The sequence below is a fragment of the Staurois parvus genome, unplaced genomic scaffold (genome assembly GCF_062004578.1).
Source record: "Staurois parvus isolate SC_StPar_1 unplaced genomic scaffold, SC_StPar_1.0 ptg000267l, whole genome shotgun sequence".
Classification (NCBI taxonomy): Eukaryota; Metazoa; Chordata; class Amphibia; order Anura; family Ranidae; genus Staurois; species Staurois parvus.
The window spans coordinates 2,924,967-2,944,876 of record NW_028318063.1 but is presented as its reverse complement, the minus strand read 5'-3'; the positions used below and the strand labels follow the sequence as shown (position 1 = coordinate 2,944,876).

Here is a 19,910-nt window from a genome sequence, read left to right as displayed (position 1 = left end):
GGCTCGCAACTATGATCCAAAAATATTTAGACAGAATAAAGGTGAACAAAGTACCTGGACCGGATGGCATACACCCACGGGTCCTTAAAGAATTGAGCTTTGCCATTTCAAATCAAAAAAAAATTAGGTTTGCGCTTATATAAATCTCATACCATCTACAGTGCTAAATGAATCAAAATGTCCACATCATAAACAATATACCGTATTTTCCGGCGTCCCCCCCCCTTCCAACGGAAGGGACACTAAGTACAGGGGTGGGCAGGGGCTGCTGTTTCTTACCTGGCTCCGGTCCCACGACGATCCAGTCCAGGAAGCGCGGCTGCTCCTTCAGTTCTGCCAATGGATGTTCGCTCGGCTGCTCGGCTCCGCCTCCTCACCGGTGATTGGTCGCCAGAACTGTAGCTCAGGAAAGGCACACAGGCGGCCAATCACCGGCAAGGGGGCGGAGCCGAGCGGCCCCACGAAAATCGAGTGAAGGAGCGGCCGGTAAGTGTGCAGTGTAGAGGTGCTGCTGCAACCACATATGCTGGCTGCTGCAGCACCATACTAGAACAGGAGTCAGCAAGTGTAATTGGTGTAAGTGGGAGGAATAGTGCCCCATCATTGCTGTCACTGATACTAATGATGGGGCATTATTCCTCCCACTGACACCAACGATGGGGCACTATTCCTCCCCCCCACTGACACCAACGATGGGGCACTATTCCCCCCCCCACTGACACCAACGATGGGGCACTATTCCCCCCCCACTGACACCAACGATGGGGCACTATTCCACCCCCCACTGACACCAACGATGGGGCACTATTCCCCCCCCCACTGACACCAACGATGGGGCACTATTCCCCCCCCCACTGACACCAACGATGGGGCACTATTCCACCCCCCACTGACACCAACGATGGGGCACTATTCCACCCCCCACTGACACCAATGATGGGGCACTATTCTACCCCCCACTGACACCAATGATGGGACACTATTCCTCCCACTGACACCAATGATGGGGCACTATTCCCCCCACTGATACTAATGATGGGACACTATTCCTGCCACTGACACCAATGATGGGGCACTATTCCTCCCACTGATACCAATGATGGGGCACTATTCCTCCCACTGATACTAATGATGGGGCACTATTCCTGCCACTGATACCAATGATGGGGCATGTTTCTTCCCACTAATACCAATTATGGGGCACGATTCCCCCCACTGACACCAAAGATGGGGCACTATTCCTCCCACTGATGCTAATGATGCGGCACGATTCCTCCCACTGACACCAATGATGGGGCACTATTCCTCCCACTGACACCAAAGATGGGGCACTATTCCTCCCACTGATACTTATGATAGGGCACTATTCCTGCCACTGACACCAATGATGGGGCACGATTCCTCTCACTGACACCAATGATGGGGTGCTATTCCTCCCACTGACACCATTGATGGGGTGCTATTCCTCCCACTGACACCAATGATGGGGCACGATTTGTCACTCTGACACCAATGATGGGGCACTATTCCTCCCACTAATACCAATGATGGGGCACTATTCCTCCCACTGACACCAATGATGGGGCACTATTCCTCCCACTGACACCAATGATGGGGCACGATTCCTCCCACTGATACCAATGATGGGGCACTATTCCTCCCACTGATACCAATGATGAGGCACTATTCCTTCCACTAATACCAATGATGGGGAACTATTCCTCCCACTGATACCAATGATGGGGTACTATTCCTCCCACTGACAACAATGATGGGGCACTATTCCTCCCACTGACACCAATGATGGGGCACTATTCCTCCCACTGATACCAACGATGGGATAATATTCCTCCCACTGATACCAATGATGGGACACTATTCCTCCCACGGACACCGATGATGGGGCACTATTCCTCCCACTGGTGTGCATTGGAAGAGGGGTAGTCTTATACAGCGAGTATAGCCCAAACACTACATTTTAGCAGGAAAAGTAGGGGGTCGTCTTATACGCCCAGTCATCTTATACACCGGAAAATACGGTAAATGTGAAAAATAAACACTGTGTCAAATAAAGTCCAAAAAAAAAGTGATAAATATTAATTTACAATAAAAAATATTCAGATTCAAAATTTCAGTGTTCAAATAATTCCACCGTGACAAAATCCACCACCAGATAAATTGAATGAACTCACCAGAGCTATATGCTGATTAAATTATAAACCAGCATAAGCCCTTCTTGCTCTGGGAGCAATGTTCTGCAGGAAAATCGTCAGCAATATTCAAATGGTCTGGGAACAATACTCTGCAGGAGGACACTCAGCAAAAGATGGAATCTCTCATTTTGGTCACCGCCTCTTCATATAATCATAGCAGTAAAACAAGTTGTCCCAGCTGACACCAGCAAAAAACAGCGTTCTGAAGTGCAAGACAAACCCAGCTTGCTATAGATCATACAACCGCTGACAGCCTCAGGAACGTCGTGACGTCACATCCATAAGCCCCACCCTACGCGTTTCATCACTAGACGTCCTCACGGAGCGCTCAATATATTTTATTGTTAAATAATATTTATCAGGTTTTTTTTTTGGACTTTATTTGCCAGTTTTTATTTTTCACATTTATATTTTTTTATGATGTGGACATTTTGATTCATTTAGCACTGTAGATGGCATGGGATTTATATAAGCGCAAACCCATTTTTTATTTGATTTATGCACCTTTTTTGGTTAGGTTTTGCAGCTGCACATATAGTTCATATTTTCACATCTTTTTGGCGCTATTCTTATTATAATTACTGAAATTCTGCCATTTCAAAGCCATTGTTTTTAATTTTTAGGGACACTTTAATGATTGGCATATTACCACTGGATAGGCATAAGGCCAATGTGCCTATATTTAAAAAGGGGTCAAAATCTTTACCAAGTAATTATAGACCTGTTAGTTTAACTTATATAGTTGGGAAGATACTGGAGAGTTTAATAAAAGACCAAAAAATATTTTGAGAGACACACAGCATGGATTCATGAAAGACAGAAGTTGTCAAACAAATCTGATTTATTTTTATGAGGAGGTGAGCAAACCCTTGGACAGAGGGGTGGCGGTGGACGTGGTATACTTGGATTTTAAAGAGATTTAATCTCCAAACACGGAAAGGTTTCTTCACAGTGAGAGCTGTGAAAATGTGGAATAGGCTCCCTCAAGAGTTGGTTCTGGCCAGCTCAGTGGATTTCTTTAAAAAAGGCCTGGATTCTTTCCTAGATACACAGATAATAACTTAATATAACATTTATAGGTGTATAGTTGATCCACGGAATATCTGATTGCCTCTCGGGGGATCAGGAAGGAATTTTTTTTCCCTGCAGGAGCAAATTGGATCATGCTTTGCTGGATTATTTGCCTTCCTCTGGTTCAACTGTTGGTGTAGGATTATAATTTTTTATTTTTTTATAGTTGAACTGGATGGAGGTTTGTCTTTTTTCAGCCAGACTAACTATGTAACACAGAAGCCCTGTAGCATAAAAAGATGGTAGCTGCACTTTTTTATGCCACAGCAATTGTGAAAATGAAATAAATTTTTAAGCACAAAAACACAAACTAATCCCCATTTTTTTTTGTAGAAAAATTAAAAGATGAAGTAGTGTTGCGTAAATGGATATCAAATGTGTTCAAAACTGCATGCACCAGTAAAATGGTGAAAAATAACCCACAATTATCAATAGTGAATGCTTTAAATGCATTTACAGCTCAGGAGTACAGGGCACACCAGATGCAGTCCAATGCATTTTTTTCTGCATTAAAAATGCATGAACAGTATGGGTTCCAATTGTATAATTCACACCAGTGCAGTTTGTTCCAGTCAAAAAAATTAGAGCATGCATATTTTTCTGCACTGAAGTGTACTGAATTGCAGCTAAACACTTCTGAAATGCACTGGAATTCATCTAAATGCATCAAAACACATTATAGCAAAAAAAAAAAAAAAACTTAGGGAAAAAAAACGAGAGCAAAAAACACACTGGAACACATTGACAATGCATCAGAATGTGCACGCAGAAACGCATCCAAAAGGGAGTTTTTTTTATTTGGTGTGAACTGTAAGTAAAAACACATGCAGAGTGCGTTTTTGTGGTGTGAACCGGCCTTTGAGTTAATCAGAAATGAGGATCCTAGAATTCTTGTGTAGCATTATCCCCTTAGGGGTTGCTGATGAATTGGGTCCCCTTATAGTCCTGCACAGCCAGGCATTTAGTATTTTCCACACAAGCTTGCTTTAGAGTCAGAAACCAGTCCTAGAGCTTTTGTTTTGTTTATTGAGGGATTTAGAACTGGGATAAGATGCCCAACTGATAACTGAGGACAAGCTTCCCGGAATTATTCATAAGCTTCTCTTCTGCAACATAGTCTCTGTTGGACAGCTAGCCAGCATCTCCTTGTTGTACCACCCCAGACCCTAGATGAAATCCTCTTCACCCAAAAACCTGGAGACTTTTCCTGATCAGGGGATCTGGCTCCTGTTCCTTTAAATGAGTGTACAATCACTAGTAGAGGGCTAATCTGCTTCCCCACCAGAGTTCTTCTTCCCCTATCCACCCAGGGGGTGTAGGTGTACTCACTCAGATCCTCTCCTGTACTGCTTGTGGGTTGGCTGCTGCTACCAGGCCTATCAGCTGGGCTGCTCCTTCCCTGCTATACAGGTGGTCCTTACTCAGGGGGCCAGTGAGTCTCAAGTTTTCCGCCTTTCCAGCTCCAGGCTCACAGGCAGGCCCCATCTCACTAGGCCTCTTGGTAGCCTCCTTCCTCCAACTTCACATCTTCCTCTGGACTCCTGCCACTGAGCAGGCTCCATCACTTTTAAGGGAGTCCCAGCCCCTTTGCCAAACCTTCTGTTGGGGATTGGCTGAGGTCCCTCAAGAGTGCAGCCAGCCACACTTAAAATCCACCCACTGCCTTCAAGGTCCTCCTCCAAAGGCCTCAGAGCAGAGCCTCTCAGCCCTGACCACAATTTGACCCATTGTCTATTACACCTGAGCTGCTAACAGCTCCTGTCTAACCATTGGGATCTAGCTCCCATTAGCTAAACAAGGAGGGTGCTACACTTGCTCTCACTCCAGTGTGTGAGGCGATGTCTAATGTGATAAGAGACAAACCTCAGCGCAATCACCCTATAAGAACTTTGTTAAATTACTTGTAAAGTTGCAGACCAAAAAAAATAAATCGAAATAGTGTCCCTATTCTTTAGGGCTTAAATGTGCATAACTAATGTTGATGCTGCTGCTCACACCATTTGTGATCCCACAAAAAAGCATACACAATATAAATGAATAAGTGCAGCGCAGTACAAATGTTACTAGTGATAAATCATAAAATCACATACCGTGCGCTACTGAAAGAACATCATTTAAATCCCAACTATACCAAGAAAAATATTAAACATGCATATATCTTATGCGTTTATAGCAAACAATATATCCTTGAAAAATCAGCATTCACTGTAACAAAACATAAAAGTCCCAAGTGTTCATATATTCTCATGGATATCCTTCTTGTGCAATCATCTCATTTGTCATTTTTTAACTCTATGTTTAATAATACTCCACTTTATATAGTCACCACATACGGAACCCTTCACCAGCAATAATTTCCTCTCACCTTTTTAATAGACCTCAGAAGTAGGTCTAATGTGCTTGTCCCTTGCAGTGGGGTCTCTTATACCACAGATGTGATGGCTTTCTCCAATCCACTGATGCTTCTCAATCCATCTCCATCCTTTGCAATCCTTGGGTGGATATTGGTAATGCACTCAGAATAAAGCCGAAAATATAGTGCTCTCTGAATAAAAACTACCATTTATTGCTTAAAAATAGATTACACTCAACTTTTGTGGTACACAAATCTGGTACAGGCATGTATTTTGGTAACCAACCAACAAAATGGCCAACCACACACTTTTGTTTTGTGTCGTGACATCACCGGCTCCTCCCAATACGTTATGTCATTGGATCATGTGACTTCATCAGGGGATGCCTAATATCTTTTGTGCAATTGTTTAGTTACCGTAATATAGCACTGAACAGGTGACAGGTACCTTTTAGGAAACAACAGGTCTGATAGACCCAAATATCTCCCCTATTCCCTGCTCCAGTGGGTCAAGCACTTTTCAGGATTTTGACAGATGTGACCTGTAAGTACTTAGAGCTGAAAGCTTCCTGGTTCACACTTGTTCTCTAAGTATATTTTGCAAACATTTATCCAATCACACTAATACACCATAACTTACAACTCTCAGCACCTGGCAGTGGTTAATGTGGTCTAGATCTCTCAGGAGCAGTAGGGGAACCGTGAAGCACTGAGGACAGGGGGGGCTTTGAGAGCCAGCTGTCTATAGTGACATAGAACAGTGCTTGTCAGACAGAGACACTGTTCTATGTCAGTTTAGACTGCGGGATGACGGAGCGGCTGCCACGTTGTATTTATCTGTTTTTCTTCTGGAGTCCAAGCACTAATCTATTGATTATCCAAAGAAACTTTTCAGTACACAGGGCTGAAACTGTGCAGTAGGCGAGAATGCATTTACTTTAGATAACTCCCATAGGTACTGACACACAGTATTTCTTTATTATTATACAGGATTTATATAGCACCAACAGTTTGCTCAGCGCTTTACATTATAACAGGAGACAATACAGTGACAATACAGTTCAATACAAGAGGGATTTGAGGGCCCTGCTCCTTGGATCTTACAATCTTTGACAGTTATTGTTCTGTTGACTTCTTTATTACAACATTTTGAAAAGCACAGTTACATACTGTTATTAGTATTAATGTATATATACAGTGCTGTGAAAAAGTATTTGCTCCCTTCCTGACTTTTTTTTTGGCATTTTTGTCACACTTAAATGATTCAGATCATCAAACACATTTTTTTTATTACACAAAGATAACCCCAGTAAACACAAAATGTAGTTTTTAAATGATTTCATTTATTAAGGAAAAAAAAAGCTGTCCAAACCTGTCTGACTCTATGTGAAAAAGTACTAAAAAATCAGGAAGAGGGCAAATACTTTTTCACAGCACTGTAAAGTACATATAGTAATTTGATAGGTTGTTTCAGAGTACCTATACATGGAACACTTCATGTGTTGCAGTAGTTTTTATCCATAAAGTGTCTTTCAGGTTCCACGCCAAACAATAAAAAATATATTATTTGTCATTTTAATATACGGGAGGGACCTTCTTATGTTCTCTTTTTAATCAAATAAAAAAAACAGTATTTAACCACTTGCCCTCCAGAGGCGCAGCGTTACTTTAACCACTTCCAGACCGGACACTTTTACCCCCTTCCTGACCAGGGCAATTTTCAGCTTTTAGCGCTATCACACTTTGAATGACAATTGCGCGGTCATGCAACACTGTACCCAAATGAATTTTCTACCATTTTTTTGAGATAGATAAAGCTTTATTTTGGTGGTATTTATTCACCACTGGGATTTGTATTTTTTTTGCTATGTAAATGAAATGTCCAAAAAAATTGAAAAAAAGTGTTTTTTTTATAAAATTTTGCAAATAAATAATATTTCATCATAAATCTTAGCCAAAATGTATTCCGTTATCTTTTTAGTAAAAAAAAAAAATCAAAATTAGTTTATAAGCAAAAATTATAATTTTTAAACATTTTATTTTACATTTTTATATTATTATTTTTTATTTTTTTTTTTTTTACATACTGTCACCCTAGCAGTACAGTGTCACCATGGTGACACTGTAATACTTGTGAGGGGTGATGAAGATTTTTTTTTTTTTTTTTGCACTGATTGCTTTTACACCATAGGATGTAAAAGCAATAATTTCTCTTTCTCTCTGTGTGCATTCTTGCACTCATTGAGAAGAACTGGTTATACCAATATTCATCTGAGTCCTGCATTGATCCAGCACTGTGCTCAGTTTCAATTCTTCAGTGGGGGCTGGGTTGGGCAGGGCCAGGCCGAGCTGCACTGTGTATGTCAATGGGAGCACACAGCCCGGCTCAGAATTGAGCCTGCATGTCTGCCCCCATAGCAAGAGCTTGCTATAAGGTCAGACACAAGAGGAGGAGCCAAGATCATTCGTGGAGGACCATAGAAAATTAGATTTGGGGCTAGCCTGTGTAAAAACCATTGCACAAAGCGGGTAAGTATGCTTGTTATTTAAAAAAAAAAAAAACGCCTGTACCAACACTTTAAGGTAGGAGTAAGATTTTTGTAGATTCACAACTCTTATGTTGGAAACACTTCATTTTCGTACCCTCTGCTGATCTAGTTCAACAAATAGAAAACCTCTGTTTACACAATCGCATACTGACAGTTGATCCAGAAAGCAAAAACCCACCCTAATAAAGCATGCGCTCCGGTAAGGGGGGATTCCTTCCTGATCCCCCAGGAGGGGCCTTGCTAGGATTGTAAAGGACCTAGGATGTCCTTGAGAAGAGTGCAGAAGTCAGGCGTATGTGATGTACACCGTACCGAGTCGATATACTGTGCTTCACATTGGGGATCAATAGGCAGAAAGATTAGCCCCCTAAATTGAATCTTTACATTTGTAACTGAAAATTTTGGGTACTAAATCCTTAGGCCTTGTTAAAATGTGCTTTGAAAATGCATTATAGACACACTTTGCATGCATTTTTTTATGTGTTTGCCTTGTGTCAAATAACACTTTCAAGATGTCTTCTCTGTGTTGGTTTTCAATTGTATGGATTCTTGTATCATCATCTCAGCTAGTAACGCTTTCTAAATGCAACTCAAATAATAGAGTCATTTTGGGCAAGTTTACATTGATTTGAATTGGGACATTAGGGGAGCTGTAAAGCCAGTCGAATTCTACATGTTTGATAAAATTTTGACATGATGCAGTGCAAACATGACCATGTGAACAACACTGTCCTCTGCAATGCACATAATTTACACAGAGCTTTACAGGCATTTATTAGCCTTCAAAAACGCAGATGAAACTCCTGCTTTTGATGCCAGTGTACACTTAGCCTTACAGTTTCTGCACCAAATCTGCGCTAACAGGATATATTCAGCGAAAAAGTTTCTATACAACTTGTAAAGATGTAAAATTATGTTTTTGTCCCTGTATAATAATCATTTTTTTGTCAGCTGATAAGCACAGACTAGCGTAGTACAACTGGAATACTGATAGTTATGACCTTACATAATCAGAATGTTCCAAGTTTACGTGTCCTATACTTCGAAGAAATGTTCTTATATATTCTGAATAGGTCTTTGGATTATTAAAACAATGTCTGTTGTTCCTTTCACTATAAGCAGAAAGAAAGCCTATTCCAAATTGTTACTGGCCCTAAAAAAACAAAAATATTCAGTCAAATGATGCTGTTCTACAACCATCTTACGAACTCAGTTATGTTTAACTTGATACTAACTTTGCATTACAACCGTTCTTGCTTTCCTACCAGCAATTTAGCTACAGCTAAGAGCTTGAAAACACCATTGAAAAAATGCAAAAAGCAGTTACACCTTGTCAGCTATAGTACCATATATGTAACTGCAGAGCAACACATTTACCGTATTTGCCGGCGTATAAGACGACTGGGCGTATAAGACGACCCCCCTACTTTTCCTGCTAAAATGTAGTGTTTGGGCTATACTCGCCGTATAAGACTACCCCTCTTCCAATGCACACCAGTGGGAGGAATAGTGCCCCATCATTGATGTCAGTGGGAGGAATAGTGCCCCATCATTGGTATCAGTGGGAGGAATAGGTGCCCCATCATTGGTATCAGTGGCAGGAATAGTGCCCCATCATTGGTATCAGTGGCAGGAATAGTGCCCCATCATTGGTGTCAGTGGGAGGAATGGTGTCCCATCATTGGTGTCAGTGAGGGGTGGAATAGTGCCCCATCATTGGTGTCAGTGGGGGGAGGAATAGTGCCCCATCGTTGGTGTCAGTGGGGGGGGGAATAGTGCCCCATCGTTGGTGTCAGTGGGGGGGAGGAATAGTGCCCCATCGTTGGTGTCAGTGGGAGGAATAGTGCCCCATCGTTGGTATCAGTGGGAGGAATAGTGCCCCATCGTTGGTATCAGTGGGAGGAATAGTGCCCCATCATTGGTATCAGTGACACCAATGATGGGGCACTATTCCTCCCACTGAGACTTGCTGACCCTGTTCTCGTATGGTGCTGCTGCAGCCAGCATATGTGGTTGCAGCAGCACCTCTACACAGAGCACTTACCTGCTGCTCCGGCACTCAATTTTCGCGGGGCCGCTCGGCTCCGCCCCCTCGCCGGTGATTGGCCGCCTGTGTGCCTTTCCTGAGCTACAGTTCTGGCGGCCAATCACCGGTGAGGAGGCGGAGCCGCGCAGCCGCACGAACATCCAGTGGCCGAACTGAAGGAGACGCCGCGCTTCCTGGACCGGATCGTCGTGGGACTGGATCCAGGTAAGAGACGTCAGCCCCTGCAAACCCCTGTACTTAATGCCGCAGCCCCCCTAACATGTGTACTGGCGTATAAGACGACCCTCGACTTTTGAGAAGATTTTCAAGGGTCAAAAAGTCGTCTTATACGCCGGCAAATACGGTATTTGTAAGAGGATATACATGAAGAGAGCAAGATTTTTTCCATTTTATTCAGTTCAGTAATGTTATAAACGTTTGTTTGAAAAGGTTCACAGCACTAGATGAAATAAATCAGACTGCCCCTCCTCTTCTAACAAACTAAATCTGCCTTTATTTTATCCAGTATATGATCTACTGATAGCTGTTCATATCTCACAGTGCATAACTATTTATGAAATTCATTTTATAGTGTTTTGATGAGATGACGTAATCATTATTTAGCACTGTATTATCTCTAATATTTTTTTTTAATGCTAGAAGTGCTGAAGCCTGTGATTGTTGATAACCTTCGATTATAAAATTAAATTCTTCTAAATAAATAAGACAAAGTAAATCTGTGGCCAATCTATGGACATTTAAGTATTTTAGCATTCTTAACAAGCAGTATATAAGCTCTCAAAAAAGGCAAAAAAAAGTTGCTCAAGTAATTTTCTCAGCAGCTCAGCGATCCCTGACCACCTGCTTTGTCTTCCGGTTGAAGACTGGAAGGCTGCCAAGTCACTACTGAGAAAGGGAAGCTGCTGAGAGAATAAAGTCAATGACTCTTGTTGTGAACTTTGAGAATGAATAGCTCCACAATGCCTGCAGCTCCAGAGGCCAGCGAAGACTTGTTTTAAAATCTGTTTTTAAGAATTTGTAAATACTTGAATGCACATAGCCTGGCAAACATTCTCTTATAGGTATACTTTAATTAAACATCAATCTTAACAAAGTCTAAGGCTAACAGGTCCAACAACACAATCTTATCCCTCTCTTACAACAATGACCCTATTATAGCTTATTTTATATGCATATTCTATACTTCGGGTGACTTTGCAGAAGGGGCTTTTTTGCGTCAATTCATTTTATGGATTCCTACACACACTTGAGAATCCTGCAGAGAACCCAGGATGGGAATTCCCCTGAGATATCGAGTAACCACATTGACCCTTCATGGAGATAGGTTTTCTCCATCTGCGCACTTGAAAAGTTGAGTGCGCACACCTCTTTGGAAGACTGCAGCCTCAACATATGTAAGTCTATCTTTTTCTCTTTCTGCTATGGATGAATTCTAAATGATCTTTATCCCCTTTTGAAGCAATTCATCCTGTTTTTTAATTTATGTACTACGCTAAAAGGGCTCTCCTGCCTCCCTCTCTTTTTTTTTTTTAGTTGGACAGGCTGAGCTATGCCAGAGATCCCTGGCTAGTTCTTCAGGATCTTTTGGACCACATCTGACCACCGTATCTTTAAACACTTTAAGTCCGGACACTTTTACCCCCTTCCTGTCCAGACCAATTTTCAGCTTTCACTGCTATCACACTTTGAATGACAATTGCGCGGTCATGTAACACTGTACCCATACAATGAGAAACAGAAGTATTTGAACATCCTGCGATTTTGCAAGTTCTCCCACTTAGAAATCATGGAGGGGGTCTGAAATTCCCATTGTAGGTGCATTCCCACTCTGAGAGACAGAATTAAAAAGAAAATCAGAAAATCACATTGTATGATTTTTAAAGAATTTATTTGTCTTGCATTGCTGAACATAAGTATTTGAACACCTGAGAAAATCAGTGTTAATATTTGGTACAGAAGCCTTTGTTTGCAATTACAGAGGTCAACCGTTTCCTGTAGATCTTGACCAGGTTTGCACACACTGCAACAGGGATTTTGGCCCACTCCTCCACACAGATCTCCTCTAGATCTGTCAGGTTTCGGGGCTGTCTCTGAGCAACACGGAGTTTCAGCTCCCTCCAAAGATGTTCTATTGGATTTAGGTCTGGAGACTGGCTAGGCTACTCCAGAACCTTGATATGCTTCTTACGGAGCCACTCCTTGGTTATCCTGGCTGTGTGCTTCAGGTTGTTGTCATGTTGGAAGACCCAGCCACAACCCATCTTCAATGCTCTGACTGAGGGAAGGAGGTTGTTGCTCAAAATCTCACAATAAATGGCCCCATTCATCCTCTCCTTAATACAATGCAGTCGTCCTGTCCCCTTCGCAGAAAAGCACCATCAAAGCATGATGTTACCACCCCCATGCTTCACAGTAGGTATGGTGCTCTTGGGATGCAACTCATCCTTCTTTTTCCTCCAAACACGACGAGTGAAGTTTAGACCAAAAAGTTCTACTTTTTGGTCTCATCTGACCACATGACTTTCTCCCATGCCTCCTCTGGATCATCCAGATGGTCATTGGTAAACTTCAGACGGGCCTGGACATGTGATGACTTGAGCAGGGGAACCTTCCGTGCAATGCATGATTTGAAACCATGACGGCGTAGTGTTCTACCGACAGTGACCTTTGAAACTGTGGTCCCAGCTCTCCATGTCATTGACCAGCTCCTCCCTTGTTGTTCTGGGCTGATTCCTCACCTTTCTTATCAGTGATACCTCATGAGGTGAGATCTTGTATGGAGCCCCAGTCCGAGGGAGACTGACAGTCGTCTTTAGCCTCTTCCATTTTCTAACAATTGCTCCAACAGTTGATCTATTTTCACCAAGCTGCTTGGCAATTGCCCCGTAGCCCATTCCAGCCTTGTGGAGGTCCACAATTTTGTCTCTGGTGTCTTTTAACAGCTCATGACTTGCCCATGGTAGTAGTTGGCGTCTGACTGTGGGGTGGACAGGTGTCTTTAAAGAGCTCAAACAGGTGCTACTAAGTTAGACTAATGAGTGGAGTAGAGGTGGACTTTTTAAAGGCACACTAACAGGTCTTTGAGAGCCAGAATTCTTGCTGTTTCTTAGGTGTTCAAATACTTATGTTCAGCAGTGCAAGAAATAAATTCTTTAAAAATCATACAATGTGATTTCCTGAATTTTTTTTTGTAAATTCTGTCTCTCAGAGTGGGAATGCACATACAATGTGAATTTCAGACCCCTCCATGATTTCTAAGTGGGAGAACTTGCAAAATCACAGGGTGTTCAAATACTTCTGTTCCTAACTGAATTTTTTAGCATTTGTTTAAGACAGATAAAGCTTTATTTTGGTGGTATTTATTCACCACTGGGATTTTTATTTTTAGTCACACTGTACTACTTGTGGTGGGGTGATTTTTTTTTTTTTTTTTACACTGATTTCTTTTACACCCATAAAAGCTGTAAAAGCAATAATTTCTCCTTCTCTCTGGCTGCATTCTTGCAGCCATTGAGAACTACTGTCTGAGCTCTGATTGGTCACAGCTTGTCACAGGGTACAAGGCTGTTGTGAATAGCCTTGTACCATGTGACCATTCACAGATTTCATATGTAGTAAGCAATGATGTCAGAAGTGACATCTTGCTTACTACTCTGCATGATCGGGACCTAGCACAGATCGGTGTTCCACTGTGTCTGGAGGACACAGCGGGCACCAGATCATGGTGGTGCTGCGTGCACAAGCAGGGGCCCTGGAGGCCGTTTATAAATGGCCATCCGAACCTGCACTGCCGCTGTCTGGCCATTTATATACAACGGCCAGATGGGAGGTGGTTAAACTTACTCTATATGTGCAATATAGGTAAAAACTATTTATAACTACAATTTTTTTACACTAATTTTAGAATACCCACCAGATCTCATTACTCTTAAATTCTTAAGTAAACAATCATGGTTTGGGGAAGGAAATTAACTCTTTAAACATTTAGAGATGATTCATTCGACATCGAGCTAAAGCATGATATTGATTGTGGCGTAATGCTGCTTCTTTGCTCTATATCGCCAAGTTGCTGGTCTATTTCTTTCAGGCGTATTTTCTGTTCTCTTAGCTCCTTTGTGTAACGTAATGCTTGCTCCCCGGGTGCAGAAACTGAGTTCCCAAACTTGTCCAAAGACACTTCCTGAAAAGTAGCAGACAGATGATTACATACAAGGGGTGTGCTTGATGACTCACATACATATCACAATTCCCGTCAGTGTGTACTAGAATTCTCCAGACATTGTTTAAAACAGGCAGCTGTGGACTGTAATGTAGACAACTATGTTTATATAATGAAACAAATTTCCATCCAAAGGCATAGCAGTGTAACAACTTCAAATATAAAATGCACATCCACTACAGTTTCCAGTCATTTCCAGGTCAAAAGCCAATGTATTTGCTATTTGTCAATATTAATATATTAAACTGACAATAACGCATTTATAGCAATGTGAAACTACATTATAAAACCTTACATTGCATAAGCACAGGGTAATTAAACATACTCCTGAGCCAATGGGGACTACTGTATTAACGCCATCATAAAAAGATATTTGAAAAAATTTAAAATCCTACCAACATTTAAAGAGCAATTAGAAATATCAAGTTAATTCACAGAAAAACAGGATTATTGTTTTTACAGTAAAGTCAGTTTTGGAAAGTAGACAAGCAATGTCAACTAAGCCATCTACACAGTAATGCAAGGAAGAAGGCATACACTCTAAACATTACATTTGTAAGAGATCACTGAGGACAGGTTCTTTACTGGTGACAGGAATTAATCCAGTTCCCTGAGGTTAGGTATACTGAAATTATGTCAAACAACAAAACAGAATAATTCCCAGCTCAACTTGCCAGCCAGCTTGCAAACAAACCGAATTAACCTGTCTAACAGTATGCGTTAAAAACAGGGGTTTAGTTAGCACGCAAATACATTCGTAAGCTACAGAGCCTTGTCAGAGCACCTTAGTACTCTGTAGTTCCCAACTCTAGAAATGTTAAGAGCCCCCATAGTAGAGGCACATGTATTTAATGGATAGACCAAGGGCAGGTTGACCTGAAGGAGCCCATCCCTCCTTAAAGGTACAGGAGTGCACTGCACACCCAGCATGTAGCACAATGGCAGCTAACGTGTCCAGTGCGCCCCCTTGACAAACAATTTTGGCCATTTTTTGTACTGACATTATGGTAAGTTGCATATGAGGGCTGGATGTGTAAAGACATAATTATTTGTGGTTATGTATTAAAATATGTCTGCTATTATTATTGTAAAAGCCCAACGGTGCTGAAAGTCATACTCACATCTAGTGATAGATTTGAGTAATGCACACACATATATATAACTTTCTTTGCCCTTCACGATTGTATCAATGGTGGAGGACTTCCGCCAGGTTTAGGGCGTATAAGGGAAGTAATAATGACGGATCGTGACAATCAATTATCATGTCCGTGAGTTGATTGTACACACTAAAAAAGTGTGACGCCACACCGCATAGCCACTCCCTATGATTAAGTCGGGAAGTGAAGAAACACATCAGATTGGTTAAGCGGCAACCGGAAGTAATGAACATTGGAACCGGAAGTGACGAGGGACTGTCCGAGAGCGAGGAGCGGCAGTGGTGAGAGCATTGTGCGATGTTCCCTCTCTGATACTACCGATACATGGATATTTTCATATCTTTGGGCTTGTTTCATTCTATTATCTTGTAAGTGAGATTCTTGGAGAGAGATGAAATAGTTTTAAATGGTACTGCACCATGTCGGGTCTCTGTTTTTTCTTTTATGTGATGTTTGTGGAATGTTACCATCAGAGGCAATAATATATTGGAGAATTTGAATCATTCCTGGGAGGAATTGTTTTTGTGACCTGAGAAATCATCTTTACTCTGGAGGAACATATATATATAAAAGCGCATTTGTCAACCATGAGAATTGAAGGCAAATAATTTTGGTGAGTGCACACCTGAAGGGGGAGCATGGCACATTGGAAGAAATTATTTAAGCAGTCACGTGGTGATTTTCTTGCAATCATGATTGAATTCACATGGTGATTAGAGAAGGACTTCAACTTATGGACTTTTTTGTTGATTATCACTTTATTATTTACAGAGCGCTGCACTAATATTTTGGAATTACAGAATATGGTTTGTTAATATTTTTTTATTATGGAATGTGGCAGCTGATTATTTAATTTATATTGGGGTATATTTTATATATACTTTTTTATTTAGTGCAGTTTGTGTTTTGAAGGTCAATTTCTTTTTTGACCCAGAAAAATACGGTGATTTTTACACACGTATATAAATATATATTATATATCTTCCTAGATTGTAAGCTCCAAGGAGCAGGGCCCTCCTAACCCTCTTGTATTGAACTGTATTGTTGCTGTATTGTCTCCCGTTATATTGTAAAGCGCTGAGCAAACTGTTGGTGCTATATAAATCCTGTATAATAATAATAATAATCATCTAGACATAATTGTTCATCATTATGGCTCTGTTTTTTTTTTTATTATTCCTGAAATCCCGATGAAGGGGGAATGGTATTGCCCCTAAAACATGTTGAATGTTTTATATGATTTTTTTTAATCAATAATAATATTATCTTGGACTCTTCTATACGATTTTGGTTTGGCGCTCCTTTTTGTATTTCTGTTTTAAATTACTGTTGGGCGCCCATTAATGGAAGCCTTGCTGTGTGGAATTTTTGAAAGATGGAGATTTTTAACTTGTTTGAAGTTTTCCTTCATCTGACTACGCTTGCAAGTCTAAAAGTTACCAGCAACTCTGAGTATGCTGTGCTATGTTACGAGAGAGAGCTTCCATATTGCAGAGACTGCTGCACATTCCAATAGCTTGCCATTTTACAGAAAATTCTAAATTTAAAAAAAAAAGACTAAAATTACAAAGAATGTCCAAATAAACAGGGATTACCCCTGCAGCAGTTAACGTGGTGTAGTGCAGTGCATTTAGGGAAGCTTGCATTCTGGTGGACAGAACTAGGTCTAATGGTTAGGCCCTCCAAACCCTCTTGTATTGAACTGTATTGTTTCTGTATTGTCTCCCGTTATATTGTAAAGAGCTGAGCAAACTGTTGGTGCTATATAAATCCTGTATAATAATAATGATGCTTTTCCTATTTTATAAGGATCTCCAAACTTTTGAAATAAAGAGCCAGTTTACTGCCCTTCAAGTTTTACAGGGGCCAGAATGTTGCCAGTGGTAGTAGAAAATGCCCTGGTATAGGTGGAAGTAAAAAATGCCATAGGCCTGGTGGTCAGTGGGAGTAAAAATATTACATCTTTGGTATCCGTGGGAGTAAAAAAACAAAATACATCTTTGGTGTCAGTGGAAGGATTAGTAACCTGTCATTGGTTTCAGTGGGAGAATTCATTCCCCATCTCTGGTGTCAGTGGAGGAAATAGTGCCCTAGTGGTTGGACAAAGACAAGCAAAGGGCCACAGCTGGCCCATGGGCTGTAGTTTGGAGATCCCCTGCCTTAAGACAGGAGAAAAATCATTAGACCTCATCTGGAATATGCAGTTCCATTTTGGGCACCAGTTTACAAAAAGGATTTTGGAGAACTGGAGAAAGTACAGAGAATAGCAAACAAACTGATAAGAAGCATGGAGAAGCTCAGCTATGAGGAAAGATTAGATGAAGGGGGATAGAGGGAAATGCTTAAGTCCACTTTTTCCATTATTATTGATAATGATTCATAGGACCTTGTGAAAGGCTGCTAGTGACTTTACTGTAGATGTATAGTCTTTCTACATATGCTGATATAATAAAATAAGTTTTGGAGAAGTACCTGTGAAAGGTGTTATCTTGGACTCACAAAGCTTTCTTTTGCAATGTTTCTGTTAATTTTTGCACATTACTCTAAAAACAGGACACAGCTTTAATTCTATTTTTTACCTCTAGCACTGCACTTCAACACACAAGTGTATATGTGAGCTCAGGTACACTTTAAATAAGAAAGAAACTCTTTATTTTATGTATTGTGAGGAAAGTAAAATATAGAAATAACTTCTGTTCCCAGAAGGCAGTGCCAAAGACAATGTAAACGTTGGCACTGCCTTCTGAGAACAGAAGTTATTTCTATATTTTACTTTCCTCACAATACATAAAATAAAGTTTTTTTCTTATTTAAAGTGTACCTGAGCTCAAAAGTGCAGATGTGATATGTTACAGGGCACATTTATAAATGTTAACTGTGTCTAAGCAGTATTCTAAAAACATTTAATTTTATTTTAATTTCCTTCTGAGGTCCATTACCCAAAGACACTAGGAAACAATGGAGGTCTCATGGAGTGGGGTAGGGTTATAGAGGTATGGGCCTGTCTAAAAAGCTTTGCTAGGGTCCAATCACCTGAAGGTAGCAACCTATACTGTATGCCAGAGTCTATGAATAGCCATCCTGTTTTGTGTACTTTATGATTTTAGGCTACTTTCACACTGATCTGTGGCAAAACCGTATATGCGTTCTTGCCACGTTTTCACTGCGCTTGTGGTGCATTTTTTGCAGGACATGTGACTCAAAAACCACACAAAAAATGCTGGGAGTTTTTTATGCGTTTTTGCTGTTTTCCATTTATTTCAATGGGGAGGTGCATTTTTGGTGCAGTTTTTTACTGCACCAAAAATGCAGAAAGCGGGATTTTAAAAATGCAATGTATCAGTGTGAAGCGTTCCATAGGATTACATGGTCACACGTTTTTTTCTTCCACTTTTTTTACTGCAAAATTGAAAGAAAAACAGACCAGTGTGAAAACAGCCTAAGATATAACAGTACACTTTCTGATATGTGATGATGCCTAGGGACTCCTAGGCCTCCTGCCTCATAGCTGTATAACTGCAATGTGAGATCTAAGACACTGCTGCCTCTGACTGACTCACTGCTGTAGTGCTAACTATTGTCCTCAATGGAGGCTCTGACAATCTTTACACTAGCAGGGCCGGCTTTGTTGGCCTTTTCCATCCATTGAATCAAAGAGGTTTGGTTTTTCCAAGCATAGAAGATGAAGAGGTGTAACAAACTTTCCTTTCACTTTATAAAGCTGATTTATCCGCTTCCCAACCGCCTATAGCAGAAATACTGCTACAGGGTGGCACGGGTGCACAAAATTGCGTATATATATGTGATTTAGCATTTCCGGGTAGGGGCGTGCGCCCTACCCGTGCCACCATTCACAGCTGCGCCTGTAAATCACCGGGTCCCAGCCAGTAATTTCCAAGGATCTCAAACGGGGAGGAGAACGGTTTTGTTTACTAACAGTTCTCCCTGCCAGCTCGTGCACACTGCTTTGGATGGCTGTGCACAGCACAGCCATCCAAAGCAGTGTGATTACAGGGAAACACACTGACACAGCCCCCTAGTAAAACACTCCCAGCACACAGTTAACCCTTTGATCACCCTTTTTTGTTTATTTGTTTTTTTAGCACTGATCACTGTATTGGTGTCACTGGGGATGTCAGTGACACTAAGTCAGTTCCCCCCAGTGTCAGAATGTCCACCGCAGTCCCATTATAAGTCGCTGATCGTCGCCATTACTACTAAAAATAATTTTTAAAAAACAAACTCAGTATATATACTGCCATTTGTAAATGCTATAACTTTTACGTAAACCAATTAATTTA

General features: G+C 41.1%; 1 protein-coding gene across 1 annotated transcript in view; it reads right to left on the bottom strand.

Annotated features, from left to right (window-relative positions):
- Positions 1–12,105: 12,105 nt before the first annotated feature.
- FSIP1 (fibrous sheath interacting protein 1) overlaps positions 12,106–19,910 on the bottom strand; it is a 142,936-nt gene continuing 135,131 nt past the window's right edge. Inside the window, exon 10 of the mRNA XM_089681490.1 lies at positions 12,106–14,413. Coding sequence (XP_089537616.1) covers positions 14,210–14,413 — 204 coding nt within the window. The 3' untranslated portion in view covers positions 12,106–14,209. The remainder of the gene's footprint in view (positions 14,414–19,910) is intronic.